Source organism: Ylistrum balloti, unplaced genomic scaffold, assembly GCF_031769215.1.
Source record: "Ylistrum balloti isolate Yb309-2 unplaced genomic scaffold, AGI_CSIRO_Ybal_v1 Utg370302, whole genome shotgun sequence".
NCBI classification, from domain to species: Eukaryota; Metazoa; Mollusca; class Bivalvia; order Pectinida; family Pectinidae; genus Ylistrum; species Ylistrum balloti.
The window spans coordinates 230,138-251,888 of NW_026782226.1; the positions used below are offsets into that span (position 1 = coordinate 230,138).

Below are 21,751 nucleotides of genomic sequence, written 5' to 3' on the forward strand. Positions count from 1 at the left end.
ACTCTGAAGTATTTAATCACTTCTGGGATTCCTCTTTGGGACTCAATTTTATTGGATGTTTGATAATGTTCCCAGGGACACTTCTGAAAATTCTGAAACAAAGCAACTGTGCTCTCTGCAATATATATTCATAGCTCATACATTTTCTTAGAAACAAAAAAAAAGAAAATCACCTGTTATTAAAGACAAAACAAAAAGAAAAAAAACTGTCAGGAAAGATACCATTACAAGTACCAAGCCATAAGAAATATATACATATGTACAATGTAGTCATTGAAGTAAATTTCAGCTATCCAAACTGAGTGGCCTCACCATGTGTTTACAGTCGATGGACCCTTTAACTGTGTGGGATTTTTTTTGTTTTTCTTGTTTACAATTTTCTAAAAGAGACTGTAACTAAAACTTGAGATTCCCTCTCCACATATCCTTAAAGACTGGTAAAAAATAAAAAAGATTTCTGACTGACCAGCACATGTCCCATTTCTTTTTCTGTACAGTGACTTTGTCAACATAAAAGACACTGTAACTAAAACTTGAGATTCCCTCTCCACATATCCTTCAAAACTGGTAAAAAATAAAAAAGATTTTCTGACTGACCAGCACCTGTCCCATTTCTTTTTCTGTACAATGACTTTGTCAACATATGATAACTCCAGAGACCATGCAATAACACAATTACGCTAAGTAAAGGGAGACAATACCTATACATTAACATAGGTAGTAGAAATATAGTAGTTAGAAAGAAGGTGTAAGTTACAGTTGTGTTCAATTTTTGTTAAATGTTGCAGGTGTTATGGCAGAGTAGAAGTTGAGAGTACAAGTTGCCTTTCTAGTCTTGTTTAGGCAAGAGAGGGGCCATCTAGAGACAGAATGGTTAATAGTTTGAACCAGAATGGGGACCGAGTGTTTTTCAATGCCCCTCCTTCCAAATACATAATTGGTGCCAATGGCCAACCAAAAAATAGAAGGTATAGAATAATGAGACACTTCCTTGGTAGTACAGGATGTTGTAGTTGTCGAGGGGGAAAAGACTTAGGAAGGACAGATTAGTGTAAAAACTGAGAGTACAGGTCACATTACTAGTCTCAGCAAATGGTGAAATTTAATTACCAGGTGATCGGTAAGTACAAGAATTAGGTAAAATTATAGTTTGAAGTATATGTCACTGCATATAAGTAATATCATCTAATGTTGAAATTGACCACAGGGATCGTGGATGGATCCCAAAAATTCTCAAAAGAAAATTACAAGTAATCAGTATTTCTGCTATCAGAAATCCTCTAAATCTGGCACTGAACCAAATGCATTGTTATTTTTGAAATATTTATTTTAATAATTGAATGTTTCAGATCCAAGATTATCCATTTCCATTGTTTTGCCTGCTATCTAACCATGACTAACATCGGTAGAACCATCATGTGCTCGCTACTTCCACTGTTGTTTGTAACCACAGGGCTTATGAAGTTATATCCTTTTTTTCCCACAGTATACAAGGAAATGGTAAGTTGGTCTTCTGCTACAAAACTATCACAAGTTTATAAATAAATGCGATAATGAAATTGTGTCAATATGCACAAATGTTTCATGTAATCAGAATGGAAAAAACTTATGAAGTGATTAAATTCTTTATTTCTTCAATCATTAAGCTTATAAATTGAGACTACTGGATTCTCTAATAGCAAGAATGGCATGGAAAGGTGTGTTTTCTGCGATATTTGCAAAAAACAGAATGTCATCATGTAATCACAGGAATCATTAACTTAAACTGAAGAAGATTTATAAAAGCAGATGTTGTTTGCCAGAGCCTGTTTCATTTATCTTTAATCATTTCAACTTATTTAGTGAAGTAAATATTTGCATCATTGTTATGAAGATGAACAAGGGCCTGTACTGTATATAAAGGCTACACATTTGGGTAAAAAATATTTATTAAGAAACTTGAATATTAGAACTAAGATAGGCAAAAAATCTACCAGGACATAAGTCAATTCAGATTGTTCTTCTTTCAAATCCATCACTTTTTTATCAGGCTCGTTTGTTTACTTGAAACATCTTGCAATTTTACCAGGAAAAGGGCAATAACTCCTTTTTGCCCTTATAAGAATGCAAGATATAAGATTGAAATTTTTGTGTACATTTCTGTTAAGGTCAGATATTCATGATGTTGATGGCAGTTAAGTTTACAGCATACATACTGTACACTTTAAGAAGTCCAAAGAATCACAATGAATACGTTTAAATCAGATATTTATCAGCTAGATCTTACATGAAGATTTCACAGGCCAGAAGTGTGGCTGATCTAACCTTATGTTAGTAAACTAAAAGATTTTTTCCTCCTTAGTGTCAACTACAATAATTGATACATTGTTACTTTTCTTATCAATGTAAATCGTGAGAAGTATATAATTTCTATGACATTTTTGTGTACTTTCAGGTTAGCAAGTTTAAGATTTATAATGGAGTGTTTCCCACTGCATGGATGGGTTACCCTCCAGATGGAGATTTGTACCGAATAATCGTAGGATCCATGGAAGTATCAAGTGCTTTGGGAGTTCTTGTGGGTCCCACAGGACTGAAAAAGGTGGGATGTTGCATCCTGATTACAATTATGATAGGAGCAATACTCACACATTTGGTCTTACTGGAGTTTCTTCCCAGCCTTGTTCCGGCGGTGTATTTGATGTGGACTATGTATGTGTTATGGGCAACCATGCAGAAAGAAGCCAAATCAGTTAAGGTTAATTAGGGATGAAACATCAGCATTCACTTCTGAGGCCTTGGACAATAATACATGTGTTTTGTTGAAGACAAATGAAAAAAAAAAAAATATAGGGAAAGCCAGTTGAGGTTTTTTTTGTCAAGGAATATCGACTTCAAAAGTCGTTGTTTAAAAGTTGTCAAACTATAAAATAGTAATCAGTTGTTGAATGAGACAAGGGACAACAGACATTTCAGGTTTTATAGTGCCGATGCAGTAATGTATATTGTAGAAACAGTAATATGCAGTGATTTTCTCCAGACTTCAAGTGAACATCTATTTTTATTTTTAATACTGTCACTTATCTAAATTTTCCTTCATGTTTCATCATATCACTTACATTAAATTTCAGAGTAGTATTCTGGAACTGGAAAGTTGATAAGTTAATCTTTTCAGTAAAACTTCAACTCGCAACAAAATTTTTTATGCTATCAAAAATTTTGACAGGACATTTTATGGCATGGTGTTATTCCTCCGTATGCCTATGACAGGAATTTGAAGTTGTATTTCCCAGAAAAGCAGCTTGATTTGACTGTATTTGAAAGAGTTATTGCCCCATGTTTTGATCATAATGTTACTATTGTCAGGAGATCTCCTCTCTCAATATTCAGCCAATTTCTTGAGGACATCTTTTACTCATTATTACTTTTTCAATATATATATTCTTTTCAATACAATGAATCCTGAAATCTCTTTGACCTGGGACGGGTGTATATTGTTCCACTCCACAGTGCTGTTGTTGTGAAACTAGATACACATTATCATAACCTAAGCCAGCATTTACAATGCGACAATTTGGTTTTATATGTTTTAAGGTTGGAATGGAGCACAAGAGGAGTCCTGGTAAAGATTTGATATAAGAACACATAGTTCTGCGAATAGAATTGATTTTTTTTCTCTGCAGTGTTTTTCATATATTTTTTTCTGGGATCATTTCCTGTATTCAGGCACAATGTAATTGTGCTTAAAAACTCATATGTTTTGTCTAAATTTCAATCAGTATTCAGGTACTATGTATTTGTGCTGGTTTTGCTATATAAATTCCTGTTGAGGACAAAAGCTACACTTGTAATTCACATTTCATTAATGAAATAACTTTGTAAATAATGGATAGATTACATTCTTGCATAAAATGCATTGTGGTTCTTGCCAAAGTCTACATTATATAATTGATTTACTCGTAGATTTTCCAGTTATATGCTGCATTACAATCAAAATCCATCTTTTATTGTGATATTGTTTAAAGGTCTTTCTGTAAGAAAGAATCTTTAAAAGGATTGAAATTAATATTTAAGACAATGTAGGTATCAAAAAGAAAAAAGAGAAAAAAGAAAAAAAAAAAAACAAAAAAAATAATACTGTTTATGTTATTTCATTTTCTTTTTCAAGCAAGTAATGCATTTCAAGAGGTGAAATGCCTTTGGCTGTAATTGAGTTTACTGTTTTGGAAAATGAATGAAATTACTTTAATCTAACTTGAGGATTACTTCATTCCAGGGCTCTCACACCCCATTTTGGGACTTGGGCCCGGGGCCCTTAGAATTGGGAAAAATAGTGGCGTTTTCCTTAGAATTGGGAAAACTTGGTGTCTAAATTGGGAAAAAAAGATACTATTTTCATTGGGAATATTCGGCCCCAAATCTGGCAGATAGAGAGCCCTGCATTCTGAAAACCTCCTTTTAGACACATCCAGCAGGTAAAGCACTCAATTTTAAATTGATTTCAAATGAAACTGGACTTTGATGTTAACATTAAGATGTGCCCAGGATATTATAAGGTGTGTTATTGTTGAAGTGATAAATTACTTGATTATTTTTTATACAAGTGTTATATTAATGATGTAAATGCTCATGTATCAATAATCAGTACTAATACATATGTTTACTTGATGTTTACTTTATGTTGGTGTAATTTTGAATATCAGACCTGGATAGAGTACTTCTTTCTGGCTATCTATTGATATATTCTATTTTTGTCGAAACAAAATAGACATATTAACCCCTGCAATACGCCTTGTTAAGACCTGCAATAAGCCTTGATTGGGCCCCCACAACCATTGTAGGTATTTCTTGTGAATTTAGAAACATTGGCTTATCTTTGAATAGACAGGTAAGAATCCTAAAATTTTTCTAAATAGAAATTTATTCATATGTATTCGGAAATAACTGTTTAAATAACTCAAATTATATGTATATTACAGTATTATATATATATAACGTGATAATCTAGTATACTTTTTTTGTACATTGTACTTGAAAACTAATCAACTACAACAGTATGTTTCATCAATCCATTTTTAGCACAAGTTTACAGACATCAATATTTTTGTGTGATAAAATCCAAATTTGGTATTCAGTGTGTTGATATTTGCATTTTTAATTTATTAATGTTTTTGTTGCATTATTTCAAATAAATTGACATGACTGTAAAAGATATGAACATTCAACCAAAGAATTGCAGCAAGATACCATTGACTGTTTACACTGTACACATTTTCCTACTTAGATGTTTTATTCTGCTATGATCATTTGTTTAGAAAGGACTATAATTTAAAAACATTGAGATGAAAAAATTAACAGTGATATTTTTTGTTATTTTGTATGTGCGTGTGAAAGTGTGTGAAAATTAAAAACAATTAACAAACCTAGATGTGTTCACCATTTTTTTTTATCGCTTATAAGAATAAGTCGAAATATTTACATATGCCCAGTATAGAAACATTATTTGAGTACTGTACTTAATTTCAGAGACCTACATAACGTTATATATGTCACTGTTGATTTGTACTTAAATTTATGTTTTAGTACTTGATGACCTGATATGATTTTGTTCACAGACGATAAGACATCAGATTAACTAGAAATAAGACCAAAACAGGTTCTAGGAACAATGGTTTTGTGACTGTGTCCAAATAGCCACAACAATGCATGGGTAGATCGCATGAAATAGCTGGTGAAAGATACATGTTCTTCTTGTGACGTCATCAGTAATTTACGACGCACGATGATTTCGGTAGTGTAAACGCCCAATGCTGCTTAAAATCCGCTAATATACTTTTAACATTTCGTAACATCTTTTTATGTGTTTTATGTATAGAAGTTTTTAACATCCAAGTTTGACGTCTTGATAACTACACAGATCGCCTTATCGGATTAGTCCAATGTGAAGTGTGCTAGCACTGACCACAGGGTCTTGGCACGAATTCCAAATCTATGGTCCATTACCCATGTACTTTAGTCACTGTAATACATACATATGGACCGTTGGTGGAGAATTTGTGCCAGGACCCTGTTGCATTGATGCAACTATAGTGTCCGAGATGGAAAAGAATCAACCAATTTTTCGGCTATGATATAATCCTATGTAAATTTTCACTAGATATTTTGTTTTATTTCAAAGCAAATGACGTACAACTTTCAGAAAAATTATGGCGAGCTGACCTAAATCTCTTTTCTTGACCCTATGGAGTGCGATGAAAGGTTAATGCGCCAACTGACCAAGCGAATTCGAATGTCTGATATGGAAACAAATGCCAGTTTTGCTTTGTAATAAGTTTGGATGTTACTATGTACGTTTTAAAATTTTAAACTCGTGTTAGTAACTTAAATGGAATTTTATGTGTCACTCGGCTTTAATTGAGATCTTATGGGTAAGAGAGTTATTGCTGACTAGAAATTAACAGTAATGAAAAATATGGTGAAGATGAATATTTTGTTTAAAATCGTTGATAATGACGACCGTTTCTTACCGAATTACTGGACAAAAATGTTTGGAGAACCCAAGGGATTAAAAAAAGGGCTCGATATTGTTTCATAAAGTGAAAACCCTGTGAGCTGAAAGCCATGGGTCAAAAGAAGGTGAGTAATCCTTCGTAAAATTGAAAGAAAATGTAAAAACGAGGGTTCAAGTTCAGGACTTCCTGCGTTAGCTCCAGATAGAACGTACACCAACACCCAGGGTCATAAGAGGACGGGTGTATGGAGCGCCAATGTCTCGCCGAGTACAAGACATAACACAGAAGATGTATCCGCATTAGTCGCCTCATTCTCGGTGTCTAAATATGTCTGACTCAGAGGATAGTTTCAGATTTCTGTTTCGATATACTGGGACCACGTAAAGTAAGTTGGTATTTTCACCAACCTCCTGTATACAACGTGTGTATTGACAGTTCTACGTGTTCGAATTCCCTGTCAGGAGAGTTTAGCAAAACTCGGCTTTGGAAGTAAATGTCTATACATTTCACATTTATAATACAGTCTTCTTCTCTAAATTTGACCATGTAATCCGAGTGTTTCATTTTTCTCTATCTCTCTTTTATTCATTTTGGAAATTGTTCAGGGGCGTAAACTGTATTCTATGTGTTCTCGGATCTGATTTTACCGTTTGAAATTAGTTCAGATATCGAAATCTTAGTTTAAGAAAATAATAAAACGAATGGTGAAGAAAAAAGGAAGTCCGGTTGGTTTGAATGACATATATATATATATATATATAAACTGACCAGTCATTTATTATTGGCCGCCCCTCCAGGCCATCGGTCAAAACCCACCCAACTACCAATGTATGTACGGTGTATTGATCTGGTCAGTTCGATTTGATGGATGTCATTGCCTCTGGTCATTATACCAGGGTGTCTGATACTGGTCAAGATCTTCCGGCTACCCGTTTACAATATATTTGAGACTACACCCGGACGTGTGCACTATCCCCAGTATTACAATCGTGTAGTGCCAGACCACATCACCAAAGAGGTAAGTTTAGTTGTCAGCACATATTTTTTTCTAATGAATGGTTTTCTTGATACCTCTACATAGATAATAATATCTTTATTGTAATATATCTTTTTAGTCATTTATATATTTGTCTTTCCTTTCTCGCAACACTCGCGAGGTAAAGGAAGATCTTTCGACTAAATATGATGAACTCATTTTTAGTACAAGAAAAATAATCATTTTACCATTTTGATATCACAATTTATTGATGCGTGGATTACCTGAAGTGGAACACGATTTCAAACCAGTAAATTGATAGTAAAAACTCAACCAAACAATGACATCGGGTTTTCTTCCAATTGTGTTTACAAACATGTTCTTCGAATTAATCAAATTATTCACATTTCATTCATGTAAAGACTTGCATTGAAGCTGAAACAAACATGTTCTAAATATTTCTTCATCTGAATGACGCTTTCTGTTTAAGGTCAACCAAAGTTCAAGGTCACAACCATCATGACTCGTCTAGCACAACACCTTCTGACCGGATTTCTATCCTTGGTATACGTAGCGATGGGGGTAGTCAAGTTATACCCGATGTCACAACAAATGGCTTTCGCAATCGTAAGTGTGTTAAAGACATTTTTATGACAGTTGTCGTCTGCTGGGGTGAATATGGACATGTTAACTCTTCGACCTTGATATTAACAGACACAAAAATAATTCAACCAAAAGCAGGATTAAAAACCTGCAATGGACAGGTTTTTGTTAAATTACAAAGGGTAGAATCTAACAGAAAGATTTTCGTAACTGATGTGTCGCCTCCAAAAGGGACATATTTCAGAACAACTAAAATCCAATCATTCTTGATCATTTCTGCGTTTGAATAGTAAATTATAGGTCTTTTAGAGCATTGTATAACGTACCACAGAGATTTGGCACAAAATCCCAACCCAAACTCTCATAATACTTGTGTATCACAGTATTTATAGTGGATTGAAAATTTGTGCCAAGTGCCTGTGTCCTGTACGTAAGACATTTCTGTTGTCATTTGGAATACAACACTAAAATTAACAATTAACGGATCGTGTTGGTGTTGCGTCGATGAACGTCAACGCGGGGCATTGTCGCTGTATACATTCGTAACCACGTGTTCTAGACTATCTTGTCTGCAATGTTTTGCAATTATGGTCGTTATGGTTCCCTTTTTTTTCAAGTGGCCCTTTGTATTTGTTGTCATTGGATACCGTTTTTGAAGTACGGGTTTGAGACACCAATATCTGGGTGTATCGGTAACCCGTGGGCACCTGTTACTGTTTTGAAGTATTTACTAGTATCTGTTGTTGGCTTGAAGCATCTAAGGGTACATGTGTTTTGAAGTATCTTTGGTTCTGTGGTTAATGTTACGGTATTGAAGTATTTTGGGCATTTGTTACTGTTTTGAAGTATGCGTTGGTATTCATGTCAGTTTTGAAGTATCTGCGGGTATCCGTTACTGTTACGAAATATCTTTTGTAGTTTTAATGTATCTTGGTATCTGTGACTGTTTTCACCCCTCGATGAATATTTTTTTGTTTTTTCCCCAATGATATCTGGAAACTGTATTTTTGATTTAGTGTTTCTCGCTCTGTTTCAGCATTTACGCTGTATTTTATATGCGTCCGTATTCCCCAGTGCGTGGCTAGGCTACACGCCAGATCCGGACATGTACCGGGCAATGACGGGCATGTTTGAGTTGTCGAGTGGACTTGCCATGTTGACTTGGGACCGTGAACTCCGCCTCGGAGGCTGTGGAGTCCTCGTGGCGATGATGGCACTCATGGTCTGGTCAGGACTAGCGCTAGGAGACTATTTTTTCGTCTGGTTTTATCTTGGCGGACTGTTGCCTCTGTCGTTTTTGCTTGTAAAGTTTTGGAAACAGAAACAGGACTAAGATTGAATTGAGTTTTTGAAGTTGTGATGTGTAAATACCGTCTTGTTACGGCTAAAAGACATCAAACTTGTAAGACGTGTCTTGACCTGCTCGTGCTAATAACGAGAACTTTGAAAGTAGACGCATTTTATGTTGAAATTTCCAATGGGATTATGAAACAATTTATCATTTCTCTATCATGTTCTACCTAAATCGTCACTTTTGTGATTGTGATACATCTGTATTGTATTGTACAATTACATGTCAGGTAGTTGGTAAAATGCCTTCAATACTGCTCATTATTTAATTTCCACGAGTGTCTTTTTCTCGAGATTCTCAGTTTTTGAACTTTAATTTATTAATACTGATTGGTAATGTCAACATATCTGACATGAATTTGCAATTTATATCATTGTTTGAAACAAAAAATTAGGTATTAAGAAAAGCAAATGACACATGTAGATATATGAACATGTCTCCAAACCATATAAGTAGCTTTGCTGGTTATTTATTCGTTTATATGTTGTTACGTAAAGGTACTAAATATGTTTATGTAATAAACTATGTTAAAAAAACATTAAACAAAATGTGTGATTTTGGTTATTCAATAATGTACAAATTTCTCAAAGTACCCCTATATGATTGCAATTTCGAAATTTATTTAAGCAATATTATGCATATATGAATAAAAAAAAAAACCAGCATATTTGCATGCTTCCTGTTAAATGTAAAAAAAATCTGTTATAACACGGAGCAAATGACCCTTTTTCATAACTGATTTTCAGAGGTCAAAAATTACTTCTCTGAAACAGACTTAATTAGATTAGTTATCCCTCTCATCAAACACAAAATTATTATACGCCCGTCGAAAGACGGGACGTATTATGTTTTCACGCGGGCGGGCGGCCGCACACAGGTTTCCGTTCGATAACTTGAATATTTTTTTACAGATTAATTGGTAACTTGACATGAAGGTTTATTACCATAAAAGCCAGGTTGAGTTTGATAACCAAAATTTTTCGCCCATTATTTACAGAGTTATGGCCCTTGGCACGTTTGCAAAATAGGTTTCCGATCGATAACTCGTGAAATTTTTTACAAAAGAATTGGAAACTTCACATGAAGGTTTATTACCATAAAAGCCAAGTCAAGTTCGATAACCAAAATTTTTCGCCCATTATTTACAGAGTTATAGCCCTTGGTTCATTTTCAAAAAGGTTTACCCTCAATCACTTGAGTAATCTTTCATTTATTAATTTGAAACTTCATATGAAGGTTTATTACAAAAATGCTTTTGGACGGGCGTATATTGCTCTGCCCTGCGGTACTCTTGTTGAAGATGTAACACAAATTACTGATTACGAAATGGCACTTGGTAAGGATGGTATGTTGAATTTCACGTGCTGCATATAATGTTACTTAAATTGCCTCATGTTGTTGCTTCCGCGTGAAACAGGTCCCGATCTCAATTCTTCTTCTTATAAGCATAATTTTGGCTTCATGTATATATATTTGCAATTAACCATAAGGAAATAAATTGTGCCTGGTACCGCAGAATGGAACCGTTTAAAAGCTGGGTCGGTAAACCATGGGATAGGATATTGACTTTAGAAAAAAATATAGATACACATTGATTCTTTTTATAAAAACCAAGAGAGATCAATCCTACACACTTGTTGTAACTGTGTCAGTTTTCAAAAACTGATTTTGAAATGTTGTATATATTGAAAGAATTTTCACTTTGTTGATTTTCAGACTAGGCAGTTCCAAGCCTACGCGAAGGTGTGTCCAACCGTCCTGTTCGGATTCGTGCCTGAGCCACACAAATACCATATGACCCTTGGGATCTGGGAAATCTGTTGTGGACTCGCCCTATTTGTAGGGGATCGTGAACTCAAACAAGGAGCTTCCGGTATCCTTCTAGCGATCATGTCTGTCATGATTGTCTCGAATGTCATCCTCAGAGACTACTCCGCCATGGTTTTCTTTGCTATGCACTTCTTTTTTCTCTCGTACTTGTTCGCTATGTACAGCCGAAAAACCAAGTCAGTGGTAACAGAGGAGGAGGAGAATTTTAAGAAAGAATAAGAGGTTTAGAGACGTTGTCATCAACGAAATACTCAGATATTTAGATTTTGAAAAAGACGACTTTGTAATCTTAATTTTAAGCAAAACCTGATATTTTGTAGCGAACCGCTTTAAAACTTTCCACGCAATAGCTGTTAATTAAATTGTCGTTCACATAATGACCGATATGCAAATTAATTCGATTACAGCTGATAGATGTAATAATCATGGTGTCCTACATGGTTTTATTTCTACTCCGTGTATGTTCCCGTGTTTCATTCAAGGTTAAAGCTTCAAGGGTTTCCAGAAATTAGTCTATCGAAAGGCAGCAATTTATTTATTTGTAATAAACGTATTTATTTATACTGCTGAAGTTGAAGTTAAGTAAGATGTTTTGCCGGGAAAATTGTATTGCCATGATTGTTTACCTTCAGTAATCGAATTTACTTATTACCTTGTTTTTTATAGGATCAATAACAGATAATAAGATAGACGTAAACAGGACAATCATTTAAACCAGAGCATGTTTGCATTCTACTGTAGTTCAGGTTGTATTCAATGCAGTTTATAAGCAAGTTGTATTCAGTACAGTATCCACGTCAAGTCTTATTCGGTAGAATATCAATGGCAGGTTGTGTTCAGTACAGTATCAATGACAGGTTGTGTTCAGCACAGTATCAAAGACAGGTTGTGTTCAGTACAGTATCAAAGACGGGTTGTGTTCAGTACAGTATCAAAGACGGGTTGTGTTCAGTACAGTATCAAAGACGGGTTGTGTTCAGTACAGTATCAAAGACGGGTTGTGTTCAGTACAGTATCAAAGACGGGCTGTGTTCAGCACAGTATCAAAGACGGGTTGTATTCAGTACAGTATCAAAGACAGGTTGTGTTCAGCACAGTATCAAAGACAGGTTGTGTTCAGTACAGTATCAAAGACAGGTTGTATTCAGTACAGTATCAAAGACGGGCTGTGTTCAGCACAGTATCAAAGACGGGTTATATTCAGTACAGTATCAATGACAGGTTGTGTTCAGTACAGTATCAAAGACAGGTTGTGTTCAGTACAGTATCAATGACGGGTTGTGTTCAGTACAGTATCAAAGACAGGTTGTGTTCAGTACAGTATCAATGACAGGTTGTGTTCAGTACAGTATCAATGGCAGGTTGTATTAAGTAAACATGTAGAAGATAAGTTGAAATTACTTGTGTAATTTTACTCTTTCACCAAGTTTTGTAATAAAATGTTTTTAAACTGAAATGATAATTGTAGTTTGTCATGTTAAAATGGTACCTACTTGAATTATTTGTAAAGAACCTCTTAGCGGCGAAAACACATTAATTTGCTGAACATATCTATCCTAGAAACTTATTTCTCTCATTGCTGAACCTATAAATAAGGTAATTTGTCTGTAAACCTTTGTATATACTGACTAATCTGTCACTCCTTTTGAAACCTCTATATACTGGACATATCTGTCACTCCTTTTGAAACCTCTATATACTGGACATATCTGTCACTCCTTTTGAAACCTCTATATACTGGACATATCTGTCACTCCTTTTGAAACCACTATATACTGGACACATCTGTCACTCCTTTTGAAATCTCTATATACTGGACATATCCGTCACTCCTTTTGAAACCTCTATATACTGGACATATCTGTCACTCCTTTTGAAACCTCTATATACTGGACATATCTGTCACTCCTTTTGAAACCTCTATATACTGGACATATCTGTCACTCCTTTTGAAACCACTATATACTGGACAAATCTGTCACTCCTTTTGAAACCTCTATATACTGGACATCCCTGTCGCTCCAATTGAAACTTCTCTATATATGCCTCCTAGTCTTGACCCTTGATATACCAGATACATACATCCTTTACTGTAGAACCTTTGTTTACCGGAAACAGGGGCTATTCATTTTGACACCTGTATATGTCGGACCTCTGTATACTGGATACAGCCTTCACTTGTGTGGAGACTTCATACATTTATACTGAAAACACACCAAACGAACAAAAACAAGCAGATTAATTTCACAATTTTATTATGGTATATAAATGACACTGTTTGTATATAGATGCTTCGTAATTAATATTATTAACTATTGATGAATCCTGTTTCTAATATAATTATCAAAAACTTTAAAATCTCAAAGAACCATTTCCATTTTTTTGTAAAAATAACGTTTTGATAAAGAATTTGCACGTATTCAAGTCTTAATGCTATCAGTATAAATATACATTTGAACGATGAAAAGAAAATCTGAAATATTTGAAAAATGAGGTAATACATGTGTACATGTAGTAATGAGGATATTATTTTATCTGATAAATGTGTTTGGTGGAAATGTACAAAATTGTATATAACGAATAGATAAAAATTATGTTCAATTAGAAATCAAAATAACCGGACTCTTATTTTTGGTACCCAATATTTCGATTACGCTTACCTTTAACCTTAAGGAGTCCTACTTCACATTTAACAGATGGTCAGTCTTACTTAAATACGGTTCTAAAAAGCCCAAGGGGGTCTGTATCCCCATCGAATCTGTCTTCTAGACAATACAGACAATTTCGATGACATCTATCTCCCAATCAAATCTATCTCTTCATGGAATCCAGATCAAAAATGTAAAAATATAATTTATTTTAGACACAAAATTTAGACCTACAATTTTGTACTTTCCACACGATCTTATAAAACATTACTAAAAAAATATATATATATTAATTATTACCACTTATTTAGAGCAAATTATATAATTCTGTTTCTTATTATGACTATTTATAAATTTTATGAAAAAAAAAATAAAAAGACTTGTAGAGGTTACACTGAACAATTGGATGTAAAATGAAGGTAGAAAATGTATAGAAACATATATGTATGATGTATAGGTAGATAAATTGTACAATCTATGTACTTCTTATTTTCTTACAACAAATGCACTACGCTAGATATAAAGAGACCAGTAAATCATTAAAAACATACTGTATAACAGTTGTAGATTTGTGAGAGAAATTCACATAAAATAAAAACATACACACACACCTACCACAACACACACACACACAGATTAACATTGATAAATCTATACAACAACACTATTTTTTTTAGTCTTCAACTGCAAAAATACAGTGTGGAAGACTTGTAAGGCAGATACTGCTAATTCCTGACTGATAATGAGGTACAAAGTACCTTGTTATTAAATAAAAATGTCCATATGACATCTAATTAATGTGCATGATTAAGTGTTAACTGGTACAACTTTCATGGAAACATTGAAAAGTGTGTAAATACTTCAACTTTGAATTCTAAATTTAACCAAATACTTTGAATAATAATATATATGATTTAAGTTATTACACCTGTACTTCAGTCATAAATATGATCTTGCATGATAATATGATTTTTTTAAATACATTTTTTCCCCTTTTTAATCCATGTTAAATCTAAATGTAAAATTAATATATACAGTTTTTGTTAATATAGTATTTCATGTTTCAGGAACATATCTCTGTTTAAGTTGGTAAATTAGCGGCGCTGTGGTGCTACATGTACGATTTTCCTCCTCTGTCCAGTGTGTGGTTTATTCTGGTGACAGTACACTTTCTTTTGTTTAGTATAGATCCTTCTCTCGCTCTCATAGGGAGGAATCACATAGTCTGCTTCAAAGTTCTCATCATAGTCATCTCTACAATAACACAAAAACAGGCTTAATCTACAAATTTACAACATGTGATATTTTTTGTCTATCGCTGAAAAATCAGTGTTTACAGTGATCTTGACATCTGTCCGGTTAATAACATCAATATATATTCACACTTTGATGTTTTCCTTTCGTTAAATTTTCATCAAATTTGCAAAAAGTCCAGACAACACCGATCTTTGTCATTTATATAAGAAGTAAGAAAATTAACATACCTGCTAGAAAATAGCTGGGTCAGCACACAACTTGCTTGGAAATCTAAAAATTTAAATATTACATCTTGAACAAAAGATATTTTTCATTTATTTCATATTTCTGTTCGTTATTATTTGATAAGTGTTGGCTTTTTATCAATTTTTCCAAAACATAAATGTTCAATGTAATCGCTTTGTTCCATAAAAAGTGCCAATATTGTTAAACTACTGTTTACATCAAAGGTCTAAATATTGTTTACATACAAACAATAAAGGATAGTTGACAACTTACTGTCAATATACACAGGCATGGGGTCGAGTGTGGGTAATGGCAGAATCACCAATTCCTTGGAAATCTCTCCATCACTTTCTTCTTCCCACAGTGGCTGCTCACCCAACTCGTCAGCAACATCTACGTCACTTCCTTCCTTATCCAGTTCCTTGATCACAATATCCATGGTAACCTCGCCATCCTTTTCTTCCTTATCCAGTTCCTGCATCACAATATCCATGGTAACCTCGCCATCATTTTCTTCCTTATCCAGTTCCTGCATCACAATATCCATGGTAACCTCGCCACCATTTTCTTCCTCTTGATTCAGTGGAAAATCTAGCACCTCAGAAATGCTGCTTACACTTGTCTCTTTCCTTTTCTTTGGTCTTCGTTCTATGAAAAAAATTAACATAATATCTATCCTTGTACAATGTTCTGTGAATACAGCTAAAAACTTAAAAGGATGGTTGTCAGATGATAACATACAAGCGTCTGACTGGTTTTTTTTTAAAAATAACAATTTCATAATAAAAATCTTTAACATGATATGCAAGTTGAATCTTTTCCCATTTTTTCTTTTTCTCTTCTACATTTTTTCTATGTTTTTGCTTTTTATTATATGAAATTTAGAAATTCCTCTTAGATATCTTCAAATCCAAGATGGCCACCAGTCAGCCATTATGTACTTCCGATCAGTCCTAAAATTCAAAGGGCAAAACTAGGGACCAAGGGAAACCTATGTTTCAATCGGAGAAAGATCAATCCAAAATCTAAAGAAATGGCTGCCTGTCAGCCATTTGATTTTTCTGATCACTCACAAATTTACAGGGCACAGGGAACCTACATATTAAATCTGGAAAAATCTCTCCAGTACTTCTCCAGAAACAACAAAAATAAATTAGCACTGTCAAAATCCAAGATGGTCACTTGTCAGTCATTAGACAATACATAACAACAGACCATGAGGAACATACATATGAAATTTTTAAGAGTTATCCATCCTATACATTTGAAGTAGCGATAACAAGAATTGTATAAGAAAGACCCAATCTTTAATGACAATAAAATAAAAATGTAATTTCAGCGGCTCATCGGGCAGTTTTATAGATGGTGGCGGTTTAAAAGGAAGGAATGCCTTTAAATGGAAGTGTGGGAATGATATGCTGTGCAAATCTCCCTTCACCAATTTATGATTGAAAGAAAAGCAACATGATAAATATAAAAATTTTACTTACTTTCTGCCCTTTCATGATCACAGGAATCCACGTAAGCCTGAATGTCCTCCCTGGGAAGACGAAAGACTTTCTTCTTCCTCCTCCTTTCTTCCTGGACTGTCTGAGCTTGAATTTTCTCCTGACAATCATGTTGGGAGACAATAGTCACATCACTCTTCTCACTAGATCTTTTCTGTTTTCTGTCACGTTGAGCATCCTTTGTTTTTTCCTGGAGGACGATTTTACCCTCAGATTTTGTTGTTTTGACATCAGGTCTGACATCATCGTTGGCCAGTTTGACATCAGATTTGACCACTTTAACAGTCTTAACTTTAGCCTTGGCGGTTTGGATATCTGCTTTAACAGTTTTGACATTGCTTTTGAGTGCATTCACATCACTTTTGAGAGTATTGACATCGGATTTGAGAACTTCAACATCAGTTTTGAGTGATTTGACATTGTTGTCGATCATTTTGACATCGGCCTTGACTGCTTTGACATTGTTGTCGACCATCTTGACATTGGCCTGGACTGCTTTGATATTACTGTTAACCATCTTTACATCCGCTTTGACTGTTTTGAATATTTTGACATCAGTTTGTTGTTTTTTCTTTGGCTTGATAGAGACTTCCTCCTCCTCGTGTATCTTTCGATGAGAGTCCACAAATTCTTCCAGACGTGCAGAGAAGATTTCCAAATTCTTTTCAAATCTCAATCTCTCAGCCTGGTATGTTTCCATTACATTGGTGTAGGAATCATCTCCATCCGTGTCACTTTCACTGCTGCCTCTAGAAATTCTCTTGGGTTTCTCCAATTTAATCTTAGTATCATGTGTGGACTTTTTCATCGCATTCTTGGGCGAAGCTTTGGACATTTTTTCAGCAGTTCCAGGTATACGCTCAGACATTTTCTCATCAGACTTTGGTCGATGTTTGGACTTTTCAACATTTGTCTTTGATGTCTGATCTGGTTTAGTAGCATTGGATAAATTAACCACTGAAGTCTCTGTGTAAGTTTCCTTTAGTTCTACAAGAAATGATATATAATACATTGTTATATATAGAAATATCAAAATAAACTGATCATTGAAGATTGTGACAGCTCAATGTCTTTCTATTACAATGTGTATTTGAGATATTTCTATTTTCATTCAGTGTCATAACAACTACAGTATTAAATTGTAATAGAAGGGAAAGTTATAGTATTACCTTTGGCCTTCGCATAATACCCTGCCAATTGGAGTACAGATGCCTGTAATACAATTAAAACAGTAAAACTAACCATTTCAATGACCATTTCATATTATAATGATGTTGAAGTTTTTGTCGTCTCAGTTTAATAAGATGTTGAATGTGACAATGATAGTGTGTGCATGCATTACTGTTAAAGTGACTTACTCACAACAATATGTGAACATTTTTTAGACACGAATATATAATTGATACATCTAATAAGACTTGATTAGATGTAAACAAAATATACTTGCCTCATAGATTTCTCTTCGAAGATTCTGGAGAGCTGGAAATGGTCGATAATTCTATGTTTAAATGGTGTATGACATTGGTAATATAGTACAATTCATAATGACATTACTCAAGCCACACTCAACGAATGATTTTTCACATTTGGCTTTAAATATAAGTTTATGTATACTTTGACAATTTTCTCCTGATAAGGGAGATAATCCAGGAATAGTCCAGTCAATACTATACAGTGGAGATCACCCAGCACATAATGTTCCGTCAATCTGAGAAATGACTTACCCTGTTGTCTCTTTCGGATATTGTCTTCAATTCTTTCAAAACTCAAATCCACCATTTCGGTTGCAACGAAGGGCTGGAATAAAATTAATGCAGAATTATTGACAAGTTCTTAACATACAGCGTTATAGAAGTGGTCAGTGTAGAACAATAAAAAACATTCATTATTTGGTAAGGAAAATTTTGTCTTGTCAAGTTCGCATTTAAAAAAAATTTTTGAAGTAAAATGTAATTTCTTCAAGACAAATTAGTGATCGTTGATTATTGGTTAATTATAAAATGTAATCTCTATCTATCGAATGTAGACCAAGTTGTTTATACCTTTGTATTAAAGTCTCGCTTAAAATCTTCTAGTTCTGCAAAATGAATAAATAAACACAAAATGAAAAAAATTAAATAACCTGATGTTAACATTACAGGCTTAGATTATCTAACATGTCCAAAAAGTTAACTCAAATATTTTAAATGCAGTAATGATTATATAGTGCACTCAGGTATTATGATGGCATACTTTATTATCTGTTTTCACAACATTTCTAAAAATTGGAGACCAAAATGTACAGATATTATACACAAAACTTATTTAATTATTATAACCTTACCGTACATCTTTCGAAGAGATTGTTTGTTCAAATATTTCAGTTCATATTCTTCTTCCTTAGTGGGTCCACTCGACTGAAATTTAATTCAACTTAATTTAAAATCTTAAATCAAAAGATTAGATAGTGAATAAGAACAATAACATGACACTAGTTACTTTGACTTTCAGTTAATATCAGAGGTGGGGGTGGTCTGTAGGTTTAGGGAAAAGGTGCATTCACAATTTTATATTAATTTATATTAAGGTACCACTATCCGTGTGAATTGTTACATAGATTTTAACATTAAGATACTTGATAGTCATGACCACTGAACTCCCTTCAGTTTCAGCACAATACAATTTGTTTCTTCAGGATCTATACTTTCTCACCATTTATATTTATTGATTTATTTATTACGATGGAGTGGGGTGGGGTGGGGTGGGGTGGGGTGGGGTGGGGTGTGATGGGGTGGGTGAGGATCCAAGGAGTGGGGGAGGGCTGTAAATTGTGTACTTACTGGACAAATATTCCGTGCTCTCCTTCTGAGATCTGAAAAGAATGGAAACACAACCATAACAGGAAGCCAAATTATTCTATATTTTTGGAACTTTTCATCTCATAGTACTGATGTTATTTCTTACTTATTTACTACCACTGTTAATGATCCTTGAGTTCAGTTGACTCTCATACATACATGTGACATGTATCATATCTACATGTACCATATAAATTATTGTCATAACACTTTATTGTTTCAGTTCAGAAAATAGTTATTCCTAACACATACCTCTGAACAAATAATATTTGTGTTGTTAAATACATTTTCCCCTTGAAATTTCAATATACATTTTAGTTGAATGATATGTCTACAAGTTGTTCAGAATACCTGATAAGTTTTAACTTACTTCGTCTGGACTGTTTTACATCTTCCTCTGCCGCCATCAATATTGCTATTTCATTATCAATATGTACATTTGGCTGGAACAAAATAAACAGTCTGTTAAAACAAAGGCAATGGGGAGGACACCAACACCCTTCAACTTATAAAATAATAAAAAAAGGGGAAAATAAAAAGGTTGAATACTAACAACAACAGGTGATATAAGTATATACATGTATACTCAAACAAATCAAGGAACTTAATGCATAGCTGTTTGTTTTTCCCCATTTATAATTCATCTAGATTTGTTTTGCTAGCAAACAATAGGCAAAAATAAATTTTCTAGTAGATTTGTCTTTTCCATTCGATTCTATGAAAATGTGAGTTTGCACACATAATAATTCATGTTTGTTAATTATCTTACCTTGAGAGTATCTATCTCTCTTCTGTAGTCATCATACACTACATAAATAAAACAAATTATTGATATAAAATACAAGCATGAAAAGTTCCAAGAAATATTGCAACAAATCTAATGATAAAATCGTTCAAGCATTGACAATTAAATTTCAATTGCTTTTATTAATACAGATGTATATAATAACTTCTGTTAATATTTTTGTTGTTTAATTTATTTTATTTAACACAATAGTTGATTATAAAGACCCATGTTCTAACTGTGCCACTTTTACTCGACCTAGCTGAACTTCATGCAGATATATTTTATCATATTATATATGAGTAAACGATCCAAAAAGAACTTAATGTACAACTTAAACCATAACACGATAGCCTAGTTATATCAATAATATGACATCCGACACTGTCAAGTATAACTTTGTATCCGGTTGATATAACTTACAACAATCCCCGAGTTTTCCGGAAATTTTCTTTAATTCTTCCTTCACTTCCGGGGTAGGGACGTATGACTGAAATTAATATACAGCACCGTAAAAATTATTTGTGGCTCGTCGAATATAAAATATCTTTATACTGAATATCATATGATTATTATTACAATGTAAATCTTCATTTTAAATAAAAGTTTATAAAAATTATTTACCCGAGCGTAATCGTGATCATATTCACTCCTCACCACCTTGACGGTATCTGGAATCGGAAAGAGAATGGAGAGTAATGGAGTTATACACACAAGTACACCGGTAAGATGCACAATTGTTTCGTTATCAACGCATTTAACACACAAGTGTAACACATAGAGACAACTGTGAACAATTCACAGTGTGATATTTGTAACTTAAATTTAAAATATGATGTAGAACGAAAGCGAAGTTATTTTAAAGATAATATTCCCTTTACGACTTCGAACTTCGATAACGGACTAAATTCCGAGTCTGTCGTGAATTCGTTTCATTAACGATCGTTTATCGATATATAGTCTATATGTGTAGATACATTAACAAAAGCTACTTACCATCCGCAAAGGACATGATACTTGGAACCCCTATCATATACTCTGATCTATCCATAATGATTCGCGAGAGAATGCATGTTTTCTGAATCTTACAACTTCGTAACTAAGCGCCGCGAAAACTCACGTGATATAGAACAATATAGTCACGTGATTTATAAAGTCACGTGACGGACGAGTTCGATTCCGACAACAGTCACTTCAACTTGCTATTTTTAGACTAAGGTTGTTCGAATTTTCATAATTTA

The 21,751-nt window shown here is 33.9% G+C and overlaps 2 protein-coding genes across 2 annotated transcripts; one reads left to right on the top strand and one right to left on the bottom strand.

Moving 5' to 3' along the window:
• Positions 1 to 855: 855 nt before the first annotated feature.
• Positions 856 to 4,361, top strand: LOC132553163 (uncharacterized). The gene is made up of 3 exons (XM_060217388.1): positions 856 to 968; positions 1,350 to 1,500; positions 2,435 to 4,361. Exons 1-3 carry the CDS (start codon positions 871 to 873, stop codon positions 2,744 to 2,746), a joined length of 561 nt encoding a protein of 186 aa, XP_060073371.1. The 5' UTR covers positions 856 to 870; the 3' UTR covers positions 2,747 to 4,361.
• A 10,632-nt stretch (positions 4,362 to 14,993) lies between these two features.
• Positions 14,994 to 21,543, bottom strand: LOC132553170 (putative autophagy-related protein 11). The gene is made up of 15 exons (XM_060217394.1): positions 21,507 to 21,543; positions 21,135 to 21,181; positions 20,934 to 21,000; positions 20,496 to 20,533; positions 20,097 to 20,169; positions 19,709 to 19,740; positions 19,213 to 19,285; positions 18,932 to 18,966; positions 18,614 to 18,686; positions 18,337 to 18,368; positions 18,059 to 18,101; positions 16,872 to 17,876; positions 15,655 to 16,029; positions 15,384 to 15,426; positions 14,994 to 15,153 (listed from the first exon to the last, which is right to left on the bottom strand). Exons 1-15 carry the CDS (start codon positions 21,541 to 21,543, stop codon positions 14,994 to 14,996), a joined length of 2,133 nt encoding a protein of 710 aa, XP_060073377.1.
• Positions 21,544 to 21,751: the final 208 nt, after the last annotated feature.

Coding starts and splice junctions, on each gene's coding strand:
- LOC132553170 (XM_060217394.1), bottom strand. CDS start 21,543: ATGATAGGGGTTCCAAGTATCATGTCCTTTGCGGATG. Junction 18,102..18,336: donor TTCGAAGAGAAATCTATGAG/GCAAGTATATTT, acceptor ATTGTATTACAG/GCATCTGTACTCCAATTGGC. Junction 16,030..16,871: donor TGATCATGAAAGGGCAGAAA/GTAAGTAAAATT, acceptor TTTTTTTCATAG/AACGAAGACCAAAGAAAAGG.
- LOC132553163 (XM_060217388.1), top strand. CDS start 871: ATGGTTAATAGTTTGAACCAGAATGGGGACCGAGTGTTTTTCAATGCC. Junction 969..1,349: donor GGCCAACCAAAAAATAGAAG/GTATAGAATAAT, acceptor TGAATGTTTCAG/ATCCAAGATTATCCATTTCC. Junction 1,501..2,434: donor CCACAGTATACAAGGAAATG/GTAAGTTGGTCT, acceptor GTGTACTTTCAG/GTTAGCAAGTTTAAGATTTA.